The 20,024-nt window shown below is 46.2% G+C and overlaps 1 protein-coding gene across 2 annotated transcripts in view; it reads left to right on the forward strand.

Moving 5' to 3' along the window:
- Positions 1 to 20,024, forward strand: part of FBXL16 (F-box and leucine rich repeat protein 16) — a 522,147-nt gene that overhangs the window by 157,740 nt on the left and 344,383 nt on the right. The window contains exon 2 of one of the 2 annotated variants that reach the window (XM_069647017.1): positions 6,642 to 6,748. The exons of the other annotated variant lie outside the window; for it this stretch is intronic. Coding sequence (XP_069503118.1) covers positions 6,710 to 6,748 — 39 coding nt within the window. The 5' untranslated portion in view covers positions 6,642 to 6,709. The remainder of the gene's footprint in view (positions 1 to 6,641; positions 6,749 to 20,024) is intronic. 2 annotated transcript variants of the gene reach the window in all.

Consider the following 20,024-nt stretch of genomic DNA (forward strand, 5'->3'; position numbering starts at 1 on the left):
AAGGACATGCGGCCTGATTACTAGTCCGGCGGTAACCCCCATGGTGCTACCGGCGGGTTGCCGCAAGACTCGTAACGCTTTTCCGGCGCTTGATATAATGGTGCCAGTGGGACATTGCAAGTCCCAATGGATTGGGAAGTCAGGCGCTGGAAAATGTTGTTCCCCATTCCTGTGGAGTCCCCTAAGCCTTCATAGGGGTGTGGGAGACGGTGCCGGTGCTTCCGTGACAAGTCTGCCTACCCGGGACCGTAGCACCTGGCACGTCAGACCTGCCAGGCACAACGGCCCCTGCAGGCAGACTTGTAGTGTGGCGGTCCAGAAAAGGTGCTGGTACTTTGCTAGCGGCACCCTTATTTCCGGTCCACCACACTTGTAACGAGGCCAATGCTGTGAGCAAGAGGAATATTTGGGGGTCGCAAGAAAAAGCATAGCCAGCTGAAAAAAAGTTAGTTGTGTTGACACACTAGACACCATTGGTAAAGCCTCCTGTGGAGCACAGCGGTAGTTCCCGGAGGCCAAATTCCCCGAGGGATACAGACAAATCAGAGAAAGCCCGGTGATGGGCTACCACAATGGTGCATGGTTAAATCACAAGTCATTTGAATTGAGACTTTTCCCAATGGTTATTTGTCATCCATTCCTCAGCATAAACATGGCTCCTTTCCCAGGTAATGATACATTAAATGCACACTATCAATACATAACTATTTCAAATTACTATCTTCAACAGCCTATCTGGACTGTCCTTTTTTATGCAAGGAAAGCTTGTGCTGCTGTGGCATATGCAGTACCTTTTCTACAAGAGAGAAGGCCACCATTTCCGTGGCGTGCACGTTTCCCTTTACTTGGACACAGTGCAGGAAGGGGGATAGTCATGCCAGTGTTCCTCAAACACAAGACCGATCCACTTTGGACACTATAGTACACGATTCAAACTCTCCCCCAAACATACTCTCCCCAGCAGTGCAGCCACGGTACTGGTGTGTGCTAGTCTAGATAGTCACCAGGGTCTAGCGTCTCTGGCCTCTTTTGGCCACCCCGTCCACTCTTTTGCTGTTGTCCTCTTTCTTCTCATGGACATTGGCTCGGGTTCCCAGTCATTTCCTCCCTCTGACAGAGCAGAGGGAGGAAATGACTGGGAACCTGAGCCCCTGTGGATGGAGAGGAAAAGAAAAGAAAAGTTACCAACCTTTGCTCCTCCTCTTTTATTGCAGCTGCAACAAAGAGGCTCCTGTGAGGCTACCGGAGGCAATGAACTTGTGGATTATGTGGATATAAACATACTCAGTCCTGACTACAACTGCGACCTGGTATCTTATCTAATGGTAATTTAAAAATGATAGTCCCTAGTTTGGACTTTTCCCATGAGGGGAGGGAACCCCCATGTTATTTCATTGTAATTGGCATGGCTTTAGCCACTAATGTTGCCTTATAGTGCTGTTGGCTTGTCTGGAAGCGCGGCAGCATGGCACCGTGTATGAGTGGAAGACTGCACCGTCGAGTCTGCACTATATGTGTCAACTTTGATTTCATTCATTAGCGCCCGAGATGTAATGCAATCATGGCAGTGGGTGCGTGTCATTGCATCGAAGGGTGGCATATTGCTTGCGAAGGAGTCAGGGGGACCCGATATGTCTGTGCTGAGTAAATTCTGCCGGAATGATAGAGTGGAAGATTTGGCGGTGTGTGCGGCTTTTGTTAGAGGTGTGTTCATCGTGGCAGAGGTGTCCCCCAATTGGGCAAGCTCGTGGAGCCCTTCAGCAAGGGGTGAGACAGGCAAGGGATGACTATTGCAGGGTGAGCCCTTTTTCTCAGGAAGGCAAGATATGGGTGAGTCTAAGACAGCCCAGGAGCTCTGGATCAGGAAAACCCCTTTCCACCACTTTGGATTCTCCTTTCACGCTTAACTGTTCCCTGTAGCCACTAAACTGGGAGCAATGGAATCTGGGATCGACACCCACGTGGCAGGAGGCCCCATTGGATTGTAGTAGAAGTCTTGGAAGCCACCCTCCGCAGCTCAACCCACCCTTTCTGTTGGTTATTGTAAGAGATGTTGATAGTTTAAAGTCTTCTTCGATAGAGACAAAGACCCAGCCCCTATTTTCCCTGGGTCATCTAGGGGACATCTGCTGGAGGACCTCTGGAGTATTTTGTATGCCCTGAGGTCCAAGAAAGCAGGGCACCTTGTTACCCAAAAGGAAACAGTTACCTAGAGGTGCCATAGTATACTTCAGTCTGTGGTGGAAGTTGCATAGTGCTACGGATCTGAGCTCCGCAGGTTCTCTGTAAGAGACCCCCATCGGGTTGAAAATCCAAGGGTATTACCTCAGGCACTTGCTGTTACTCAACAAATCAAGGAAGAACTTCAAGCCTGTGCCAAACCACGGGAAACCACACTTGACCTAAAAGACCAGTTCACGCACTTGGCCACCATCTGAGCCTTAAGCTACTTTTCTGCCGCCTTTCCAGGTTCCAGCAAAGGCTAGCTGCGCTAGCTGACCCAGGGCAGTCCACACCGCGATCAAGCAGATCCGGTCTGCTCAACAACTTTAAGATATCTGTACCAAACCTTCCCTTCCTGTCAAACCTGTAAGTGCCTGGAAGACCTGCTTGATGCTGTCATTCCTTGTACAAAGATGTAAGGTAGAGAATGTGTGGGCTATGTGTCCTTCACAGGCCTTCTAGGCACTGTGACAGCCTGGAGACTGACAATGGGCTCCAAGGGCTTCCCTAACTTGCCCACAGACGTTTTCATAACCACTTTTGTATTCGCAGTTATGATTTATTTTGCCTACTTATTCCCATCTGCAGTACAATTCAAGACTATTGATGCCTCATAACTGTCTATGTGTATATGTAGCCTGTATTTCCTTTGTGCTTTCCTGGTAGGGTTGGGTTCTTATCTTCTTTATATATTATTAAATACTTATGTGTATAGAACCTTGCTAGGACATTACCTGTACTTTGGAACTTACTGTGTCATTGTTGTTAGGAAGCTCCACTTTTGAGCCACATCTTTTCAGAGCATAACTTTCCCAAAGGCTGCATTATCACACCCGGACGAGTGAGGTCTACTGTCTGCTTTTGTCTGTTTAACCTTTATGACTGAAACACCTTGGATGCAAGCTGTGATTCAAGTTCAAGCATAGCGCATAGAAGCTCTGACACTCTTCACTTCCCCCCTTGTACTTCCGGTGGCCAGAGGAGGATTTTGGCTGTGTATTTGCAGTTTCTTAGATCTACTGACATTTAGAGATGTCTTATGCATGGGATTATTTGAAAGTTGTAGCCCCTGTTTCCCGGCCCTAACCCAAGGCAGGGAGCATCCATTCCTGATCTAGGTCTGGGACAGATCCCCTGTAACCCCACCTCCCGAGCCCCACCCCGCAGCCTGCAGGGTAGGGAGGGGCGCTGCACCTGCTAAATAAAATTGCTGATAACAGGAGAATGGCTGCACCCCGAGTTCTTAGATTACCGATGGACACAGACAACAGAGTGAATTTTATAGGGATCTCAATGGTGACCCCTCTTTATTTATAAACTAACTCTTATACTTTAACCCTTTTTTCCCCTAGGATTTCCCTGGGTGTATATAAATGGAGACAGGCTTTGTCAGCTCACCCTTCCTTGGAGGGGTCTTGGGTACCCTTAGGGTGAGTCTGATGCAACAGACCCCTTACCTACACTCTGGTACCACCCACATGTATTGTGAGGCCTGAGGATGGCCTCTCTGGGTTGTCTCATCTCACCAGGTGGTCTCAAGCAGGCCGCCACTTTACCACACGACCTCACGCCAGGGTACCTCCCCTCTACCCGGGTTATCTATTTAGCATTCTTATAAATAACTAGCTGGGGTACCCGGCGTTGTCCGTGTCATGATAGAGTGGTGTCTCGTATGCCCTGGGGGATGTTGCTCTTCTCCTCATGTCAGCAAGTCTTGCTTCAGTTTGCTATGACATCTCATTTGCCCTGGAGAAAGTTGCTCTTGTCCTCTGGTCGGCAAGTCGTGCTTCTGTTTGTTGTCGTGTTTCCAAAGCTCTTGATGTTGATTTTCACTTTGCATTAGATGGAGCTTTTCCAAGTGATGTTTTTCGTGCGGCATGTTTCAGTCCCTCAATGGCTTCAGCACATTTGAGAAAATGTCCAAGAAAGATTGATTGATTGTGCTCTCTTCTCGTGAATGAAATTAAGTAAACTGTAACCTTGCAATTTCCCATATTTGGAGTGGCGTGATAAAATAAAAATGTAATATTTTTTTTTTTCATTCCCTTTAAAAATGCTTTCAAAACACTTTCGAACTGTATACAGTAGTAGTACATTTCAAAGGAATAAGCAACACATTGAACATTTTGCTTCAGATACTTCTCAAAATGTTGCCTCCTTCTAGTACCTACTATAGTGAGTCGGGGTGAGCATGAGTAAAACAAGGGTGTCTACGGAGTGCATTCTTTTCATCCAAACATAGACTACGATCTTGCCCCAGACAAATGAGGAATCCATGCAAAATGTGGTAGACGTGGGTTCAAGGGTGTGGATTTGTATAGCCGGACAGACATGCACACATACATACATTCCACTTTATATGTAAAGATTCTCCTACACCTGCTTAACTCTTAACCCTACCCAACATCCCCCCTATAACCTACTCTACACTTCCCCCTAGTTAACATGCTACTCAACACTTACTAAATAAATACATACAATTTCATACAAATATATATATTTACATACAACATTTAACACACATAAAACACTATGGGGCTGATTCATGGAATTTGTGCACCGAAAAACGGGGAATTCGTGCACCATTCTGCCGCAAATCTCAATTTGTTAAACAGGGATTTGCGGGCAGAATGGCGCACAAATCCCCGCTTTTCGGCGCACACATTCCATGAATTAGCCCCTATGTCACAACGGGGTGACTGCTGCAGTCAGTCATCCCTTCACAGTACCTTCGAGGGTCTATCCTTCCTTGGCGGCTCTGGCTCTGTGCTGGCTATGACTCTGGGTGAAGGCAATGTTCGATGGTGGCTGGCGGAAAAGCTGGCTGGAAGCGAGGCTGGATGGTGGCTGGCTGGCTGGGGCCTGTCCCCTACGGATGCCGGCTGGGGTCTGACTCCTCTTCTTTCTTCAGGTTGGCCCCGTCCACCACATCTACACTCACTGCACATCCTGCACTTTAGAAAAAAAAGGCCTGGGTGGCCCCCTATACAAGTGGGGGTCCACCTATAGTCACCGCCGTGGCCCCGTTGCTTTTTCATATCTTCAGAGTGGGCCCTGTTAGCTGGGGAGCCTGGCCCGCATATGCTCACTGCTGATGCCATTTCCAGGTCTAGTGATATCCTTATTGCAACTGGGGATGCTGCCTTGATCACTGGAATGTGCCACAGCCTTCTTTAGGCTATGGTCTTCACCCGGGCTGCTCCACTGTGCAGCCTGTGCCGACATTTTGGAGTCAGGCAGCATCCCTGTGTCATGGGGATGCCGCTGTGATCACTGCCGCTCCTGTGGCGATTTACTGGTCTGGCGGCATCCCCATGGCAACAAGGACAATCTTCACTGCTCTCCGCTCTTCACCTCCCAGACTGCACCTAGCATATGCAGCAGGGAGGATTTTTATGAAGGACCCGCCTCACTGGCCACAAAGCGGACCATCAGAGGCATAGCCAGGCAGCCCGGTCTGGGCCACCTCACTCATGCATCCCAGGCTGTTCTTCGGTGGCCCAGGCAGCACCTGCACACTACCTGGGCCCTGGAGTCTGCTAGGCCTGTCTGGTCTAGCCCCCCGGCAGGCCGACATTCGCCACGGCCTTGGGTGGTCGAGTTGCCACTTACATTAGCAGCCCAACCCACTGGTTCAGTCTCTGTCTGTGGGGCTCCGCATGTGCCACCTGGTGCCATTTTCCGGATCTAGGCACTGGGGGCGGGGCGCTCCAGGCAGCATCCCCCAAATCCCTCAGGTTAGTCTTCTACTTCGCCTCTCTTTCTCTCTTCTTCAACTGTCCTTTTTCAAGTGTCTTTTTATTTGAAATCCTCTGAGCATTATTTTCTCCCTTGCCCAGCCCATTCTTGGGCAGGGGAGTTCCATTCCATTGTTATTTTCTTTTTCTTTTCTTTTAAACATTCCATCCAGCCCCATGGTGGGCTGGATGGTTTGGTCCAGACACACACACATAAATGAATAAAACACACCTTACACATGTATTAAAATACTTTATTTACTCTGGTGTCTGCGTCTTTATTCCTAGGGCATTTAGCGGACAAGCATGTAGCCCCTACTATCCGGGCCCTGCGGGGCCAGAGGCTACTCAGTGATCGTGGAGTACAGATTGTTGTTCGACTATTACTGCATTAATGTCTGAATCTGGGATGGCACATTCAGTTACACTGCTGCCTTGCGTTGGACTGAAGGTGAGCTGGCACAGGGGTCACCTGTCACTCATCTTTTGAGAATGTGAAGGCCAAGGCATTGACATACATTTGTCAATTTCCTGCCTCTTGAGTTAATGGTCCAGTCATATCTATTGTTGTGTATTGGTAGGGTATAGATGTACCCTGTATTTCCTGGAAATATATATGTGTTCCTCTGGTTGATAATGAAGTCCGGTTCTGACGTTGTCCATGCATTCATTTCTCCATAGAGATCTGTGCTCTGTCTTGGGAACCTGACAGTTTTGGATGATCTCATGTCAATGTAGTCTGGATCGAAATGAACACAGTTTTCCAGTGGGAAGAAGATTACCCAAAGGTAAATATCTGATTGCAATTGGAGCAGCTGCTTTGATATTTTGATTCACAAGTCTATGTAGTGCCTTGCTTCTTCGGTGGGTGGAGCAAGGGGAATTAGGCATTTGCTTCTTTTTACCACATAAGACTCCTCCCCGAGTGTCTGAGACCCTTGTGTCTTTTAACAGCTACCACTATAAACCCCCCTGTATGCCTATGGAAATAGGTATGAGTGCCTTTGCCAACCCAGGTTTCCTGAGGTCGAGGCCGATCACAGTGTGCAGGAAGTCTATGTGGTTGTGTTGCTGCCCAAATGGAGGTGAGGGTTTCATGTTTCAAGGTTTAGTGAGGGCTGGGCAATAGTACACGATACAACATGTAAACCGATCCTTCCATCACTATCAAAAACAAGACTGCTAATAGTAATGGCACTTAAACTAATTCAAAGGATAATAGCTTCGGGTCGACAATAGTACACAATAAAATAACCAAACCAATGCCACTGGCTTTATGTTAGAAATACTAACTCCAGCCATCACTTAACTGTGTGCATTTGAGAGAAATGCATGTAACCATTAGCGATGCCATTGTTAAACTAGAGTTTCCAATATTAATAAACCATAATGTTAGGACCATATAGCTTGACCACATCAATGAAATGCAATCACAGGTGCTAAGGTTTTCCCCAATATATTCACTTCAATATGTATTTACTGTATATATTTGCAAAGTATTATTGCCAGTCAAGAGTTCCTTTGTCACAAACCACATGTTCTCTCTGGTTGGTAATTGAGGTCTTCAACAACTAGATGTAGTAATTAGTTTAAATTCCTGTCTATTGTTTTCCTGGTCCTGGAATATCATTGTCCGTATCTAGTGTCTCCCTGGTCCTGGAATATCATTTGTCCCTATCTGTTGTCTCCCTGGTCCTGGAATATCATTGTCCCTATCTGTCATCTCCCTACTCCTGGAATATCATTGTCCCTATCAATTGTCTTCCTGGTCCTGGAATATCATTGTCCCTATCGTCTCCCTGGTCCTGGAATATCATTGTCCCTAATTATTGTCTTCCTGGTCCTGGAATATCATTATCCCTACATATCGTCTCCCTGGTCCTGGAATATCATTGTCCCTATCTATTGTCTCCCCAGTACTGGAATATCATTGTCCCTATCTATTGTCTTCCTAGTCCTGGAATATCATTGTCTCTACCAGCTCCCTGGTCCTGAAATTCAATATCCCTATCTAGTGACTCCCTGGTCCTGCAATATCCCCTGTCTATCATCTCCCTGGTCTTGGAATGTCATTGTCCCTATCTATTGTCTTCTCGGTCCTGGAACATCATTGTCCGTATCTATTGTCTTTCTGGTCCGGGAACATCATTGTCCCTAACACACCCCTGGCCCTGGTATAGCATTGTCCCCATCTACTGTCTCCATGGTCCTGGAATATCATTGTCCCTATCTATTGTCTCCATGGTCCTGGAATATCAATGTCCCTATCTAGTGTCTCCATGGTCCTGGAATATCATTGTCCCTATCTTTTATTTCCCTAGCCCTGGAATATCATTGTCCCTATCTACTGTCTCCCTGGTCCTGGAATTTCATTGTCCCCATCTATTGTGTCCGTGGTTCTGGTTTTGGGGTTTGACTCTGTGTAGTTATTGCTACCCTTGGGTTCAGGGCGGTGTTTGCCATGTTATGGATGCACATGGGCAATTGACTTCTTGGCTCAGAGCGTAACTTTAGGTTATGTGTTGTTGCATTCGAGGATTGGTTTTCTGCAGTGCCAGTTCTGAGAGGCGTTTTGATTTCTTATGACGTATTAGCACATGGAAATCGTTATTGACCTCCTCTCGGCCAATCAGAATATTTACAGTGCAGTCAATAACTATAGGTATTGACCAAATTCGGAACATACAAAAAAGGTGTTGGCTGGAAGGTCTAGAATGAATCTTAACCTCTGGTATTGCTCTGGGCAACCCTCCAGACCAGTGTTCATCTCCTGATAAGCCATTACAAAAGGGGAAAGATCATATGCAAATCATGCTTGGTCGCACCCCCAAATGGGCAGTCCCGCCCAAATTGCTTGGTCACATCCCTTCTGCACGAGACCACAAGCATCCACACACATGTTTCGGCCTTATTGAGCCTCATCAGTGAGGAGTAGCTTTGGTCTCAATTCCCAACAGGCACGGGATCCACGTCTGGGCTGGACTTCCACTTTTGGGGTGGGAACCAGCCTGATTTGCATATGGCCTTCCCCTTTTGTAATGGCTTGGCAGCCAAAGAACGATGGTCTGGAGGGTTGCCCAGAGCAATGCCAGAGGTTCAATTAATTTCTAAACCTTACAGCCATCACCTCTTTTGTTTTGCTGTAGTCACCCCGAGTGGGACGGGAATGCCAAGGCGTGGGTCCCGTGCCTGCTGGTCCTAGAGACTCAAGCTACTCCTCACTGATGGGGCCCAATGAAGCTGAAACATGTCTGGTGATGCTTGTGGTCACATGCAGAAGGGATGTGGCCAAGCAGTTTGACATGGACTGCCCTTTTTCGGTTGGGACAAAGCCAGATTGGCGCATGTCTTTCCCCTTTTGTAATAGCTTGGTAGGCGAAGAACAATGGTCTGGAGGAATGCCCAGAGCAATGCCAGAGTCTAAGATTAATTCCAAACCTTCCAGCCATCACCTCTTTTTATTTGATGTAGTGTAGTCACTTATGAAGACAGCCATGTTATTTAAATACTTCAAAATAAAACCACATTTAAGTTACCAATCCAGTTGGTCTATTTACTTTACTCACTCTTAAAGCACCATTTTTTAACTTCACCACGAAAATGACAAAATATGTTTTGCTATTACCACCATTTGCCAATAGCTTTATAGACCTCGGGAGGGGCCATTATCGCTTAGGAAAAGGACCTTTCCTAAACTTAACTCGGTGGTGGGTCAATATCCTGTGATAAGACCCCTAACATAGTCTATAGGGCTATATCAATGGGCATGTACCCAGGTCTGTCTCTTTCCTTTCTTTTGGCAATGCTTGCACCCCATCATGGCGACGATCCATCTGACATCATAGTGAAGTGTTTTGTATATTTGATTGTGCCCACACAATTTCCATGTCAATGTTCTGTATTCAGGGTGGATGACAGGGCGATCGTGGCAGCAAGTCTGCAGGACTTTCTTTGATTACGGGCATCTCCTAATAGCTAGCCGCACTAATTCTTTCATTGATTGCACAGTTGGGTCTGGTTTAAGTAGGTCGTTAGCTCCTGTATAGGATTGTAAGGCATTGAGGTCTCCTGATAGCAAGATTTTCAATCACGTGTCTGTCGTGTTCAGGGGGCATCTAAACGTCATGACTCTTAACCCTTGAAACAGCTGTTTCGCTTTCAGATATTTGCCATTTCAATCAATAGAAACACACTGGTAGCAGGTGATGGTTAGAATCAGTAAGTTGTTTCCTTAGCAGAGGTGTCCGTGTTCCACTCCAGGGCGTTGCCTCCACTCCTGGGTCCTGCGCTATCCACTCTCTGCCGTTTTGATGGTCAATGGTGTATTCAATGCGTGACATCGTCACAGAACCTGGGACTCCCTATAGGTGATTAGGGTGTCCGAAGATGCCCACAAGCATGGTGAAGAACGACCCAAAGGATGAAAATGGCGGATCTCCCAGGGTCCCTATGCATGCCCGCCACTTCCCAAGAGCCAGTCCCCTCTCCATAATTGCAGTATCCAGAAGGGAGCCACACCACTGCATTAGATGGATCCATTGAATCCCCTCCCTGTAGACCAAAGGCGAGGTACACCAAATACCAGAGGGCAAGGACAATGCATCCTGACACTTCTCTCGTACACTTATAGTAACTCCCTCTCAGTCAGCCTGAGTCACCCTAGGCTCCAATTTAGCGGCAGGACTACCATATACAAAACACACAAGTGACCTTCAAACCACACTGAAAACAGGGGTTGGAAATTGCTAATGAAAGGGGAGCAAGCAGTGCCCATGAATGTAAACTTCACCAGGCTTACAAATCCCTTTACCTGAAATGGAGGCAGCAAACCAAAGGGAGAGGGAAACACACTGTTACCGAACCAACTCCAATGGCACATAGCATGGATGACTCAAAAAAGTCAACAGACACTTTAACCCACCGCGCCCTATCATTGAGTTCTGAACTACAAAGCCTTGGTCCCAATGTGATCCCTCCAGAGAACTACTTTACTGCTCCAACCAATTGAGGAGTAGACACCTGGCAGAGGCAGTACAACAGGGGCTCTATTTTCTTCAGTCTGGAAGAAGGGCAATAGGAAGGTAGATATACAAGGCAGTGACATGCATTCAAAAACTGGCGAGAGATCAGAAGAGTTGAGCCGATTCAGAGGAGCCAGGGCCTGGAGAGACTGCAGAGGCCAGGACACCATAAGCTAGGGTGAGAAAGACAACGTGGCCTTGCAGAGGGAGAGAACTAGGCGAGAGGCCAACCCTGGGAGAGAGCACAATCCTCCGTGAAAGAACAGTGTTATATAGCATTGCATTTCAGGCTATATTGATTGTACATATTGTTTACTTATCAACAGCTCTTTTCAGTGTTGGGACATGTCATCTTGTAAATAGTTGTACTGTGTTCTAGGTTCTGAATTGGAAGGTGGAGGTGGAGAACGCTAATACGCTCAGTTAAGCTGAGTTGGAGAAGAAACTAGTGTGAGAAGGAAGGTGAAACTTGGGGCTTTGATTACCCATATTTTGCATTTTCTTGTGCAAATAAACCTTCTGTTCCATTTCCATCTGTGTGCAGCCTACCTTTATCAGTGGCGACGAGCTGGTCTTAGCCCCCTGGGTCCACCGTCCACCACTTAACTCCAAGGCACAAGGGTGCAGCAGCAAACGGATCAGCTATCCACTGCCGCTTGCTGGACCTTGCAGAGATGGCGGCCCCTTCCCCAGCTGAAATGACAGAGCGCTGGGAAGGTCCTAAGAGCGTTGTGAGGCCGTATGATTGATAGAGCCCCTTTTGATGCTTCAGCACACCACCGTGCCCAAATGAGGCTGAAACCAGCATTGAGGAAGATGCAGGAGTTGTGCGCCAGAATTGGGACCCAGTGCGCGCATCCGCAAACCGCTTTTCTCTACAATGGCTTGCGCTTGGTTAGAGGAAAGAACCCAGGCACATGCGCACCATGCATGCTCACAATGTGTAATGGTCTCTAAGCAACAAGGGAACTGATGAGCTGCGTCAGCGATTGCCTCCTATTCCCCTACGTGTGGCAGAGCTTGAACTGCTCAGCAAAGCAGTGAAGGTCTGTGCATCTTGTGAGGAGCCAGGAATGAGACTCTGACACAAAGGACTCATAGTTTTGGTCAAAGACCTTTATTAAAATAAAAGGTTGTGGAAGAATGCCTCTCTGTCCCTGCACTAGAGGTGTTTCCCTACCTAAAATCAAAACTAAGAGCCTGTCAATATCAGAATGTCCAAAGCAAAACCATCCCATGCCCAAAGTACTATTCTGGCCCTCATACTCTAACAAAACAAACTCTGAGGTGAAAAGGATAATGTCTTCGGCATTAAGTGGTTTATACATGCTCAAAAGAAGAATGTGTCACTTCAACACAAAGGTTCCAGAAGGACATAGTTTCTTGTTTCAGAAGGTGGTTCCCCTCCCCAGGATTTCTCTTCCCTCTGTTGTATGCTTAAAGATATCAGTTCCTTGAATTTTGTTTAATTCACAATGCATCTTATCCACAAAAACAACTGGGTTCTTTATCCTTATCTCGTTAGGATACCTGGTGTACTCTCCTGCCAGGTTTTCACTTCTTGTTTGCTTGGTTTTGCACAACCTTTGGCTGGACCCCTTTTGCTGATATACATCTGGTATACTGTTAAATTTGTCTTTGCCTGGTGTATTTTTTTTTACCGGGAAGTTCCCATGTAAAAACCCTTGCACTTGCCTGGTATACTCTCGTACCAGGGCTTTCTTTAGTACATTTCCCTGGAATACTATCCTGCCGGGCCTTTCTCTCCTCTCTCGTGTGCACTGCACACACCTTCAATGGTAAACACTCTTGTTATCATGTGCTCGGCACACACCTTCAATTTGTAAACACTCTTTGTTCATGTGTGCTCTACACACACTTTTAAATGTAATATTCTCTTGAGTCTGCTTTACCTAACACAGTACCTGCCTGGTACACTATCCTGCCAGGGCATTTCTTCAATGTGTATTTCATACATTTGCAAAACTTTAAGTCTCTTACTTCTAGTTTCCCTTTCCTTTTTTATAAAGGGTTCAGTATTTCCTTCTCTTTCAAGTCTTTCATTCACATGTTTTTACATTTATTTGCTTTTGGCACAGCTACCGGTATGTCCGGGTGTCCCTGTTTTCCTTTAGGGGACTCACTGGCTCTTGCTGGCCTTCTCTTCTGTTCCCGCCAATAGCCAGAGGAGGTTGGTTAGCTTCTCTCTCTGCTTCTCTGCCCTCGTCTCTCGGCCAGTATGCTCCTGCATCTCCTTCTGGGCGCTTCTGCTTTCCATTTAGCTTTGGTAAGGACAACGCTGCCACTCGGCACCTGCAAACGCCTAGGAGTCCTGTGCTAGTTTCTGGCATTCTCGCAGCGTGTCTGATCTCGCAGTCAGCTTCTCACTTCTGTCTTCCTGAGCCGGATGGCTCCTCTACAGCCTCTGCATCCCCACAGTCTCTCAGTGCTTCCAGAGAGAAGCAGCTTTCTCCATCCAGCAGCGTGCTCTGGTCAGCTATGGTTGGGATTTCAATCTTATGGCTACAGGTCTGTACCCAAAACAACTAGAGTGCAGCATGCACTCTTGGTCTTTTATACTCTGCATTACTTGGCTCCCCTTCCTCATCCAAGTACTCTTGCAGTTATGGGAATAGTAGGCCATTCTTGGTGTTGATTCTATATAACTGTCTTTAGAAGTGTTTGAAGGCAAGTTATGTCTTGATAACTTGTAACTAAAGTCTGAGAAGACATTTTCATGAGTTCTGAAGGGTATGTCAAGTTTTGATGGTTTATACACAGATCTTGTCGGATGGTTTTCCGTACCCTTCTTTGCTAATGAGGGGAGGTTTAACAATATGTCATCAAGGCATTGGTCATGGATGTGGTATCCTCAAAAAAAAGAGGGTAAATACCATGTCTCATCCAATGGTGCTGTACTACTCCCCCGGAGGCTGCCCCCCATGTGATCTTCCCTTATATAGCTGCCCCCAGGGTCAGGATCAGGTAGCAACTGCTATCTCCTGGTCACACAAGAGAGGTCACCACCGGGAAAGGAATGATGACACCATTGGATTCATCACAATCTTCATGAGCTATGCGCACATGGAAATGTGCAACTGAGGGCGCAGAAGGAAAAAGGTATGAGCGATTGCATATTGGAATGTGCCCACGATTGCTACTAAGTGTTGAAAGGCCAAGAGAAACAAAGTACATTTGCCAGTATGTTACACTGAATTGTTGACTACAGTGCCATTGAGAAGTATTGTAAAGCACTTTCTACAATTACCACGACGTGTAGGAATACCAGGAGAAACAAAGTACATTTGCCAGTAAGTCCCACTGTATTGCTGACTATAGTACCATTGTGAAGTACTGAACTCTACTGGCTGCATTTTTGCCTAATCCTGGAACTCCAATGGTGAAATGGGAAACCTGGAGAGAGGACTTCCAGGACTATGTTCTTGCCATCAATGGTCTGTCCTACAGCATTGACCGTCAACCTGCGCTTCTCATACACTAACTGACACAAAAAGAGGTAGGAGGATATTTATACTGCTACACCAAACATCCCTCCAAACTAGGGGAACGACCCTTTACAAACATACAAAAGGTTCGGTGAGCAGTGTGTTATACAGGTGTTGCATCTATCTAAGGCCAGAACGGGCTTTATACACTACGCATCAAGAGCGTATTGTTCTCCAAAGCGGAGTGTAAGAACACCTAGCCTCGTTAGTGCTACTCTTTAGGCTTTAAAAGAGAAAATCGTGTCACAGTATAAAAAGTTTTAATTCAATAAATTATCGATACTTAAAAGCAGAGAATTATTCTCAACCACAATTAGTATTTCATAAACACAATACAATGAAAAAGTGTAAACAGTGCATCAAACAACCTCAAACAGATACTATATGAGTTACAGTGGCATAAAAAAGGAACCGGCGTATTCGGGTTCCACCCTACAGAATACAAAAAGGAATCTATAGTTACAGAGAGGTATTAGATTATATAAGCTGCACAGTTTAGGGTCAATTAATTCGCCCACACTATGCTCCACGCTAAGTTGCACCAAGGTACTCACACTGCATCATACCCAATCAACCCAACATGTTTCATTCCTCATACACATTCACATTCATCAACCAAAGTCAAGGGAAATTCATCAGGGGCTCGTATTCAAGGACAAACACTATTCACAAAAAAACAATAATGTGTATAGCTTTAAAAATTAAAGCAAGACGGCTCAACGGCCGTTATATTTATGAAGAAAAGGCTAAGCAAAGCCTTCTGGCATAGTCCAGGGCTAGCCGCCAATATGCACTGTTGTTGTGCTGCCACGGTTCAAGGGCGAGCTGGGATGGTAATTGTAGTGTAGTTGCTCTTGTCACCAGCTCCTCAATTACCGAACAGGCCAAAGGGAGATGCTTGGCACCTGTAAACGATCAAAAATTAGGGTGTGGGTAAGTAGAGATCTCAATTTATGGACTCTAGTCCCACCAGAATCTTTAACAACTATAAATCTGTGGAGTAAAAATAACGTCAATGAAAGTACTCCAATCCCTAAACACTATGTGAGCCTAATGCCATTGTCATAGTTGAATCTAAAATTTAAAAGTCTTCTACCCATAGTTGTGGAAAAATACAACGAGACAGAGAGAAACTACCATAAGGATGGGTAGGAAAAGGGAGAAAAAGAGGAGCAGATACTATTCCACATTGTTGGAGTTAGGTTAGTCATATATAAAAAACCTTCACAACTCACTCGATCTAACTCGCCTCCCACATACACATATACCCTCTAGCTCAGGGTCAAGTAACAACAACATGACATCCCACTGGGGGCAGTGCTATATCTTAGGTTCCCACAGCATCATGTTTGTGGGGTATTGGAAAACATCATGAAAATATATTTATAGGCACCCACTCCTATGATCAGGGGGGAGTAATACAGTCTTCAGATGTCGACAGGGTCCCCCTCAGACCAAGAGCAAACCAAACTGCTGTGCGAGTTCTCACCTCTCAAGGTTGGGTTAGCTCTCGGTTGGGCTCATTTCGACGTGTATCACATTGTTGAGTGTAGACAGGCCAGTCAGAACCGCTACCCTTCAAATAGGAGGGACTATTAATAAAATCTAAAGGGGAGGAAATGCATAGATGTCAGTGTCCTGCCCATATCGATATAGTGTGCAGAAAATACTGACAAATCGTACCTGTGCGATGTTAAGTAGGTTAGTTGAAAAAATTGCACCCAAATTTTTGCTGGGTTAGATCAAGACACTTCGACATCCAACCGGCATTCAATGGCGGTTAACGACCCCGAAAGCAAATCTAAGAACGGTTGGGACAACGGGTCCTGTAAAGAGCAAAAACAAAAAAACGAAAGTCTAAGTAGATGTCTCATACTTCATCGACCCAGCACAGTGCTGGATAAAGTAAAATCTGTGTAAGTGAATTACAATGTTGCGTTACAAAAAAATATAATTACAAAAAACGACCCTATCCTCAAACAACCCCGTCCAGCAATTACCTGTTATTGGGAGTTTGAAAAAGTCCTTCTGACGGATAATTATGCTCCCCTCGTTGCGCTGTGTCGGCACTCGAATCCTGACAGAAACAGGATGTCCTCTAGAGTGCTTCCCGGAGGAGGTGCTTATAAATAGAAACTAACCAAACGGCAGCATGGGTATGAGCCCACTCGCCTATCAGAAACGACGGCGAGTTAATACGTTGCAGGTGTGTGGTATTGCCGCTAGGCCTGCTGGTAGGTGGAGTCCCAGGCTCACCAGCTCTAACGGCAAGCTGATGGCCATGGGCAAAAATCGAAGACAATAACCGTAACAACGACGGTTACCGAGCAAAGACAAGGCTCGTCCACGAAGAACAAAATCACAAATAGTGTAAATGTCCTCTTACAATAAAGTGTTATAAATAACGAATCGAAGGGTACCTAAAGGCACAGTCATTTTGACGCTTATGGACTGTGCATGAATAAAGGATTGCCTCACTCGACTCATCATAGAATTTGTCAACTTCTCATACACTGCCTCGAATTCGAGGGTAGGCGTGTCCTCAGACGTCTTCCTGTCCAAGGCCAAATGTCAGTGGATGGTGATGAAGGAGGGAGTGGGGAACTCCTAAACCCTTATGAAATCATCCTGACGGAACTGGATGTACACTTTGAAAATAAATCGCTCAGAGGTACTATTTTGGGATATGGCAGCAAGCAGTGGGTGAATCAATAGAGGGTATAATGGGACTGAGAGAACTTGCCAACAAATGTAACTTTGGATCATTGTACGATGAACGCTTGCGGGATCAATTCATGCTGTAAGGGAGTGAAAGTAAAATACGAGAAGAGATTTGGACCACGGGTGATCCCAGCCATATCTGGTGAAGAAAATGCAACACATGATGGCATGTGTAAAAGAACTGGGCAGGAAAGACCAGGGAGGGTGACAAGATGCGTGCCATTATAACAGGAAAGAGGGAAAATAACAAAATGGTGCAAAAGAAGGGTGTTGGGTCAAAGAAGGAAGGTGCCAAGGGTAGGTAACTGACAGTCCGTCGGATGGATGCAAGCGGAAGGGGTCAGATTTGAAAAGGCGTTGTTGTGGAAGTAGCATTTTGCACTTTGCAAGCAATGCAAGATGCCCTGGTCTCAAGGCACTCAGCCACAAATGTGGAAAGCAAGGGCCTTTGGCCAGATGCTGTACACATGTTTCCAATGTTAGGGAGATTGCAGAGTGTGAAATTGAAAATGGAGAGGATAATGATGGTGAATGGGTTGACGGCGTAAGCTGGTCGGTGAGTCAAGTTGGCTCAAAGGTTAAAAGAGGTGAAAACCTCACGCTGTGGTAGTTGTGAATGGGATCAGTGTTTCAATGTTAGTGGACACAGGTTCCAATGATACTATCTTGGATAGCCAAGTGTGGGAAGAAAAGCTGGAACATCCTTTGGTCAGGGTGACTGCCCATGGTGTTTCACACATAGAAATACTAGGAGCATTCCAGGCCAAGTTGGAATGCAAAGGGGAATGTGCACACTCTGAAGGCATACGTCTCAAGCAAAGGAGGATGCTTGTTGGGCTGGTATGAGCAGAGTGTGATGAGGATTGTGTGGGGCCCTAGCGTCCCAGGTCACATTGCAGTGGTTGGTGATGGTGTAACAGGCACACCAGAGGATGTCTACAAGAGTGTGTTCAGGGAGGGATTGGGATGCCAAAAGGGGGCACAATCACTGCATCAAATTGAAAGGCGGCACCAAGTCAATAGTAGCAAAGGCCAGAACAGTTCCGATTTCTACGAGGAAAGAAGTCACCTTAAAATAAAACAGTTTGGAGAGTGAAGGTATAAATTGAGCCATTAGAAGCTTCTGAATGAGTTTCCCCTATTGTTGTGGTGCGTAAGCCCAATGGAAGTCCTGCTATATAAGGAGGCCACAACAGGGAGGTTGTGGTGTACTGGTTTTCCACTACCCAACAATGGGGAGCTGGTGAGCATGGCAGCGTGTGCTAATGTTTTCAGCACACTGGGCGTGGCCTCCCTATACCACCAGAGGAGGTTACACCCAGAATGTCGAGATCTCACCACATTTGTGACTTCGGAGGGGACCTCTAGGTGCAAAAGAATGCCATTTGGCCCGGTGTCAGCGGCAGCATTTTTTCAAAGGGTTATGCATCAAATGCTGAAGGTAATGGATTGGGTAGTGTACTTCCAGGATGACATACTGGTAACAGGCAAAGATATGCAGGAATATGACCCGAGGTTAGGTAGGGTACTCACAGTGTTGTCAGAGGCTGGAATAACACTTTGAAACGAGAAATGTAAATTGAGGGAGCAATCAATGGATTATTTGGGACACAAACTCTGTGAGAAAGGGCTGGAACCAAGAAAAGAGTTGGTAAAAGCAATAACAAATGTGGAGGCTCCAACTAACGGACAAGAGGTCATGTCATTTTTACAGCTCATTGAATATTTTGCAAAGTTTGTTATAGACTTTGCGGATAGGTGCCGTACGATAAGGGGACTATGCAAGAAGGGTACAGTATGTGTGTGGAGTGAGGAAGGTCAGAGACAATTTGAGGAGATACAGTGGGCTATTGCCAGTGCACCAGCATTGGCGAACTTTGACACAGGATGTGAAACATTTATTATGACTGATGCCAGCGACACACGTTTGGTGGCTGTGCTTATGCAGCAGCTAGATGGTGTAGAGAAAGGGGTTGCGTTTTCCTCCAGATCTCCGCGATGTGCAGAAACATGATAATTGGTAACAGAGAAGGAAGCGCACAGTATAACATGCAGTATCAAAAGTTTAAAGCATTTCTCTGGGGAAGGTGATTTCTTGTGCACACTGACCACAAGCCTTTAGTAGGATTATGTATGACCTGGAGTGTCTCGAAGAATAGTTAGGTGGGTGACCTTACTTCAAAGACGTGAGTGTATGATAGACCATGTTGTGAAAAGATAATCCTGTAACAGACTATCTGTCAAGGGTGACTCATGTGGATGAGGAAAAAGAACATATGATTGTAGCGCACGAGGTGGAAGGTCAAGTGTTTGTGATATTCAGGACCACTGTAGGAAGACAGACATGGATAGACGCAGCTGCTGGAGTTGAGGAGCTCAGTGCAAGTCAAGAGATATGTCGAAACAGAGAGGAGGGATTGGACGGAAGACCATAGGTTAGATTTCCACAAAGTGAGAGGTGAACTCAGCATTGAGGGTACGCTGCTATGAAAAGCTGGTCGCATTGTTCCACTTTTGGGTGTGAGGAAGAAGCTTACAGAGGCGGGCCAAGAGTGCCACCTAGGCATGACTAAAACTATAGGGAGAATCAGGTCTGATTATTGGTGACCAGGATTCGATGAGCAGGTTGAATAGATGATAAAGGTGTATGCTCTGTGTGGGGAGTCAGATAAGATGCTAAATGTAGCGGGGTGAGGTATTACGCACCTTATTGGGAGACAGGTGTAGGCAGGCACATAATATATATCTTATGCACCTCTTACCTATCTCCTAACCCCACTCTCCTGGGTTCAAGATCATCTCGGCGAGCCCCCCCT

This window comes from Ambystoma mexicanum, chromosome 2q, assembly GCF_040938575.1.
Source record: "Ambystoma mexicanum isolate Mex_15411 chromosome 2q, UKY_AmexF1_1, whole genome shotgun sequence".
NCBI lineage: Eukaryota > Metazoa > Chordata > Amphibia > Caudata > Ambystomatidae > Ambystoma > Ambystoma mexicanum.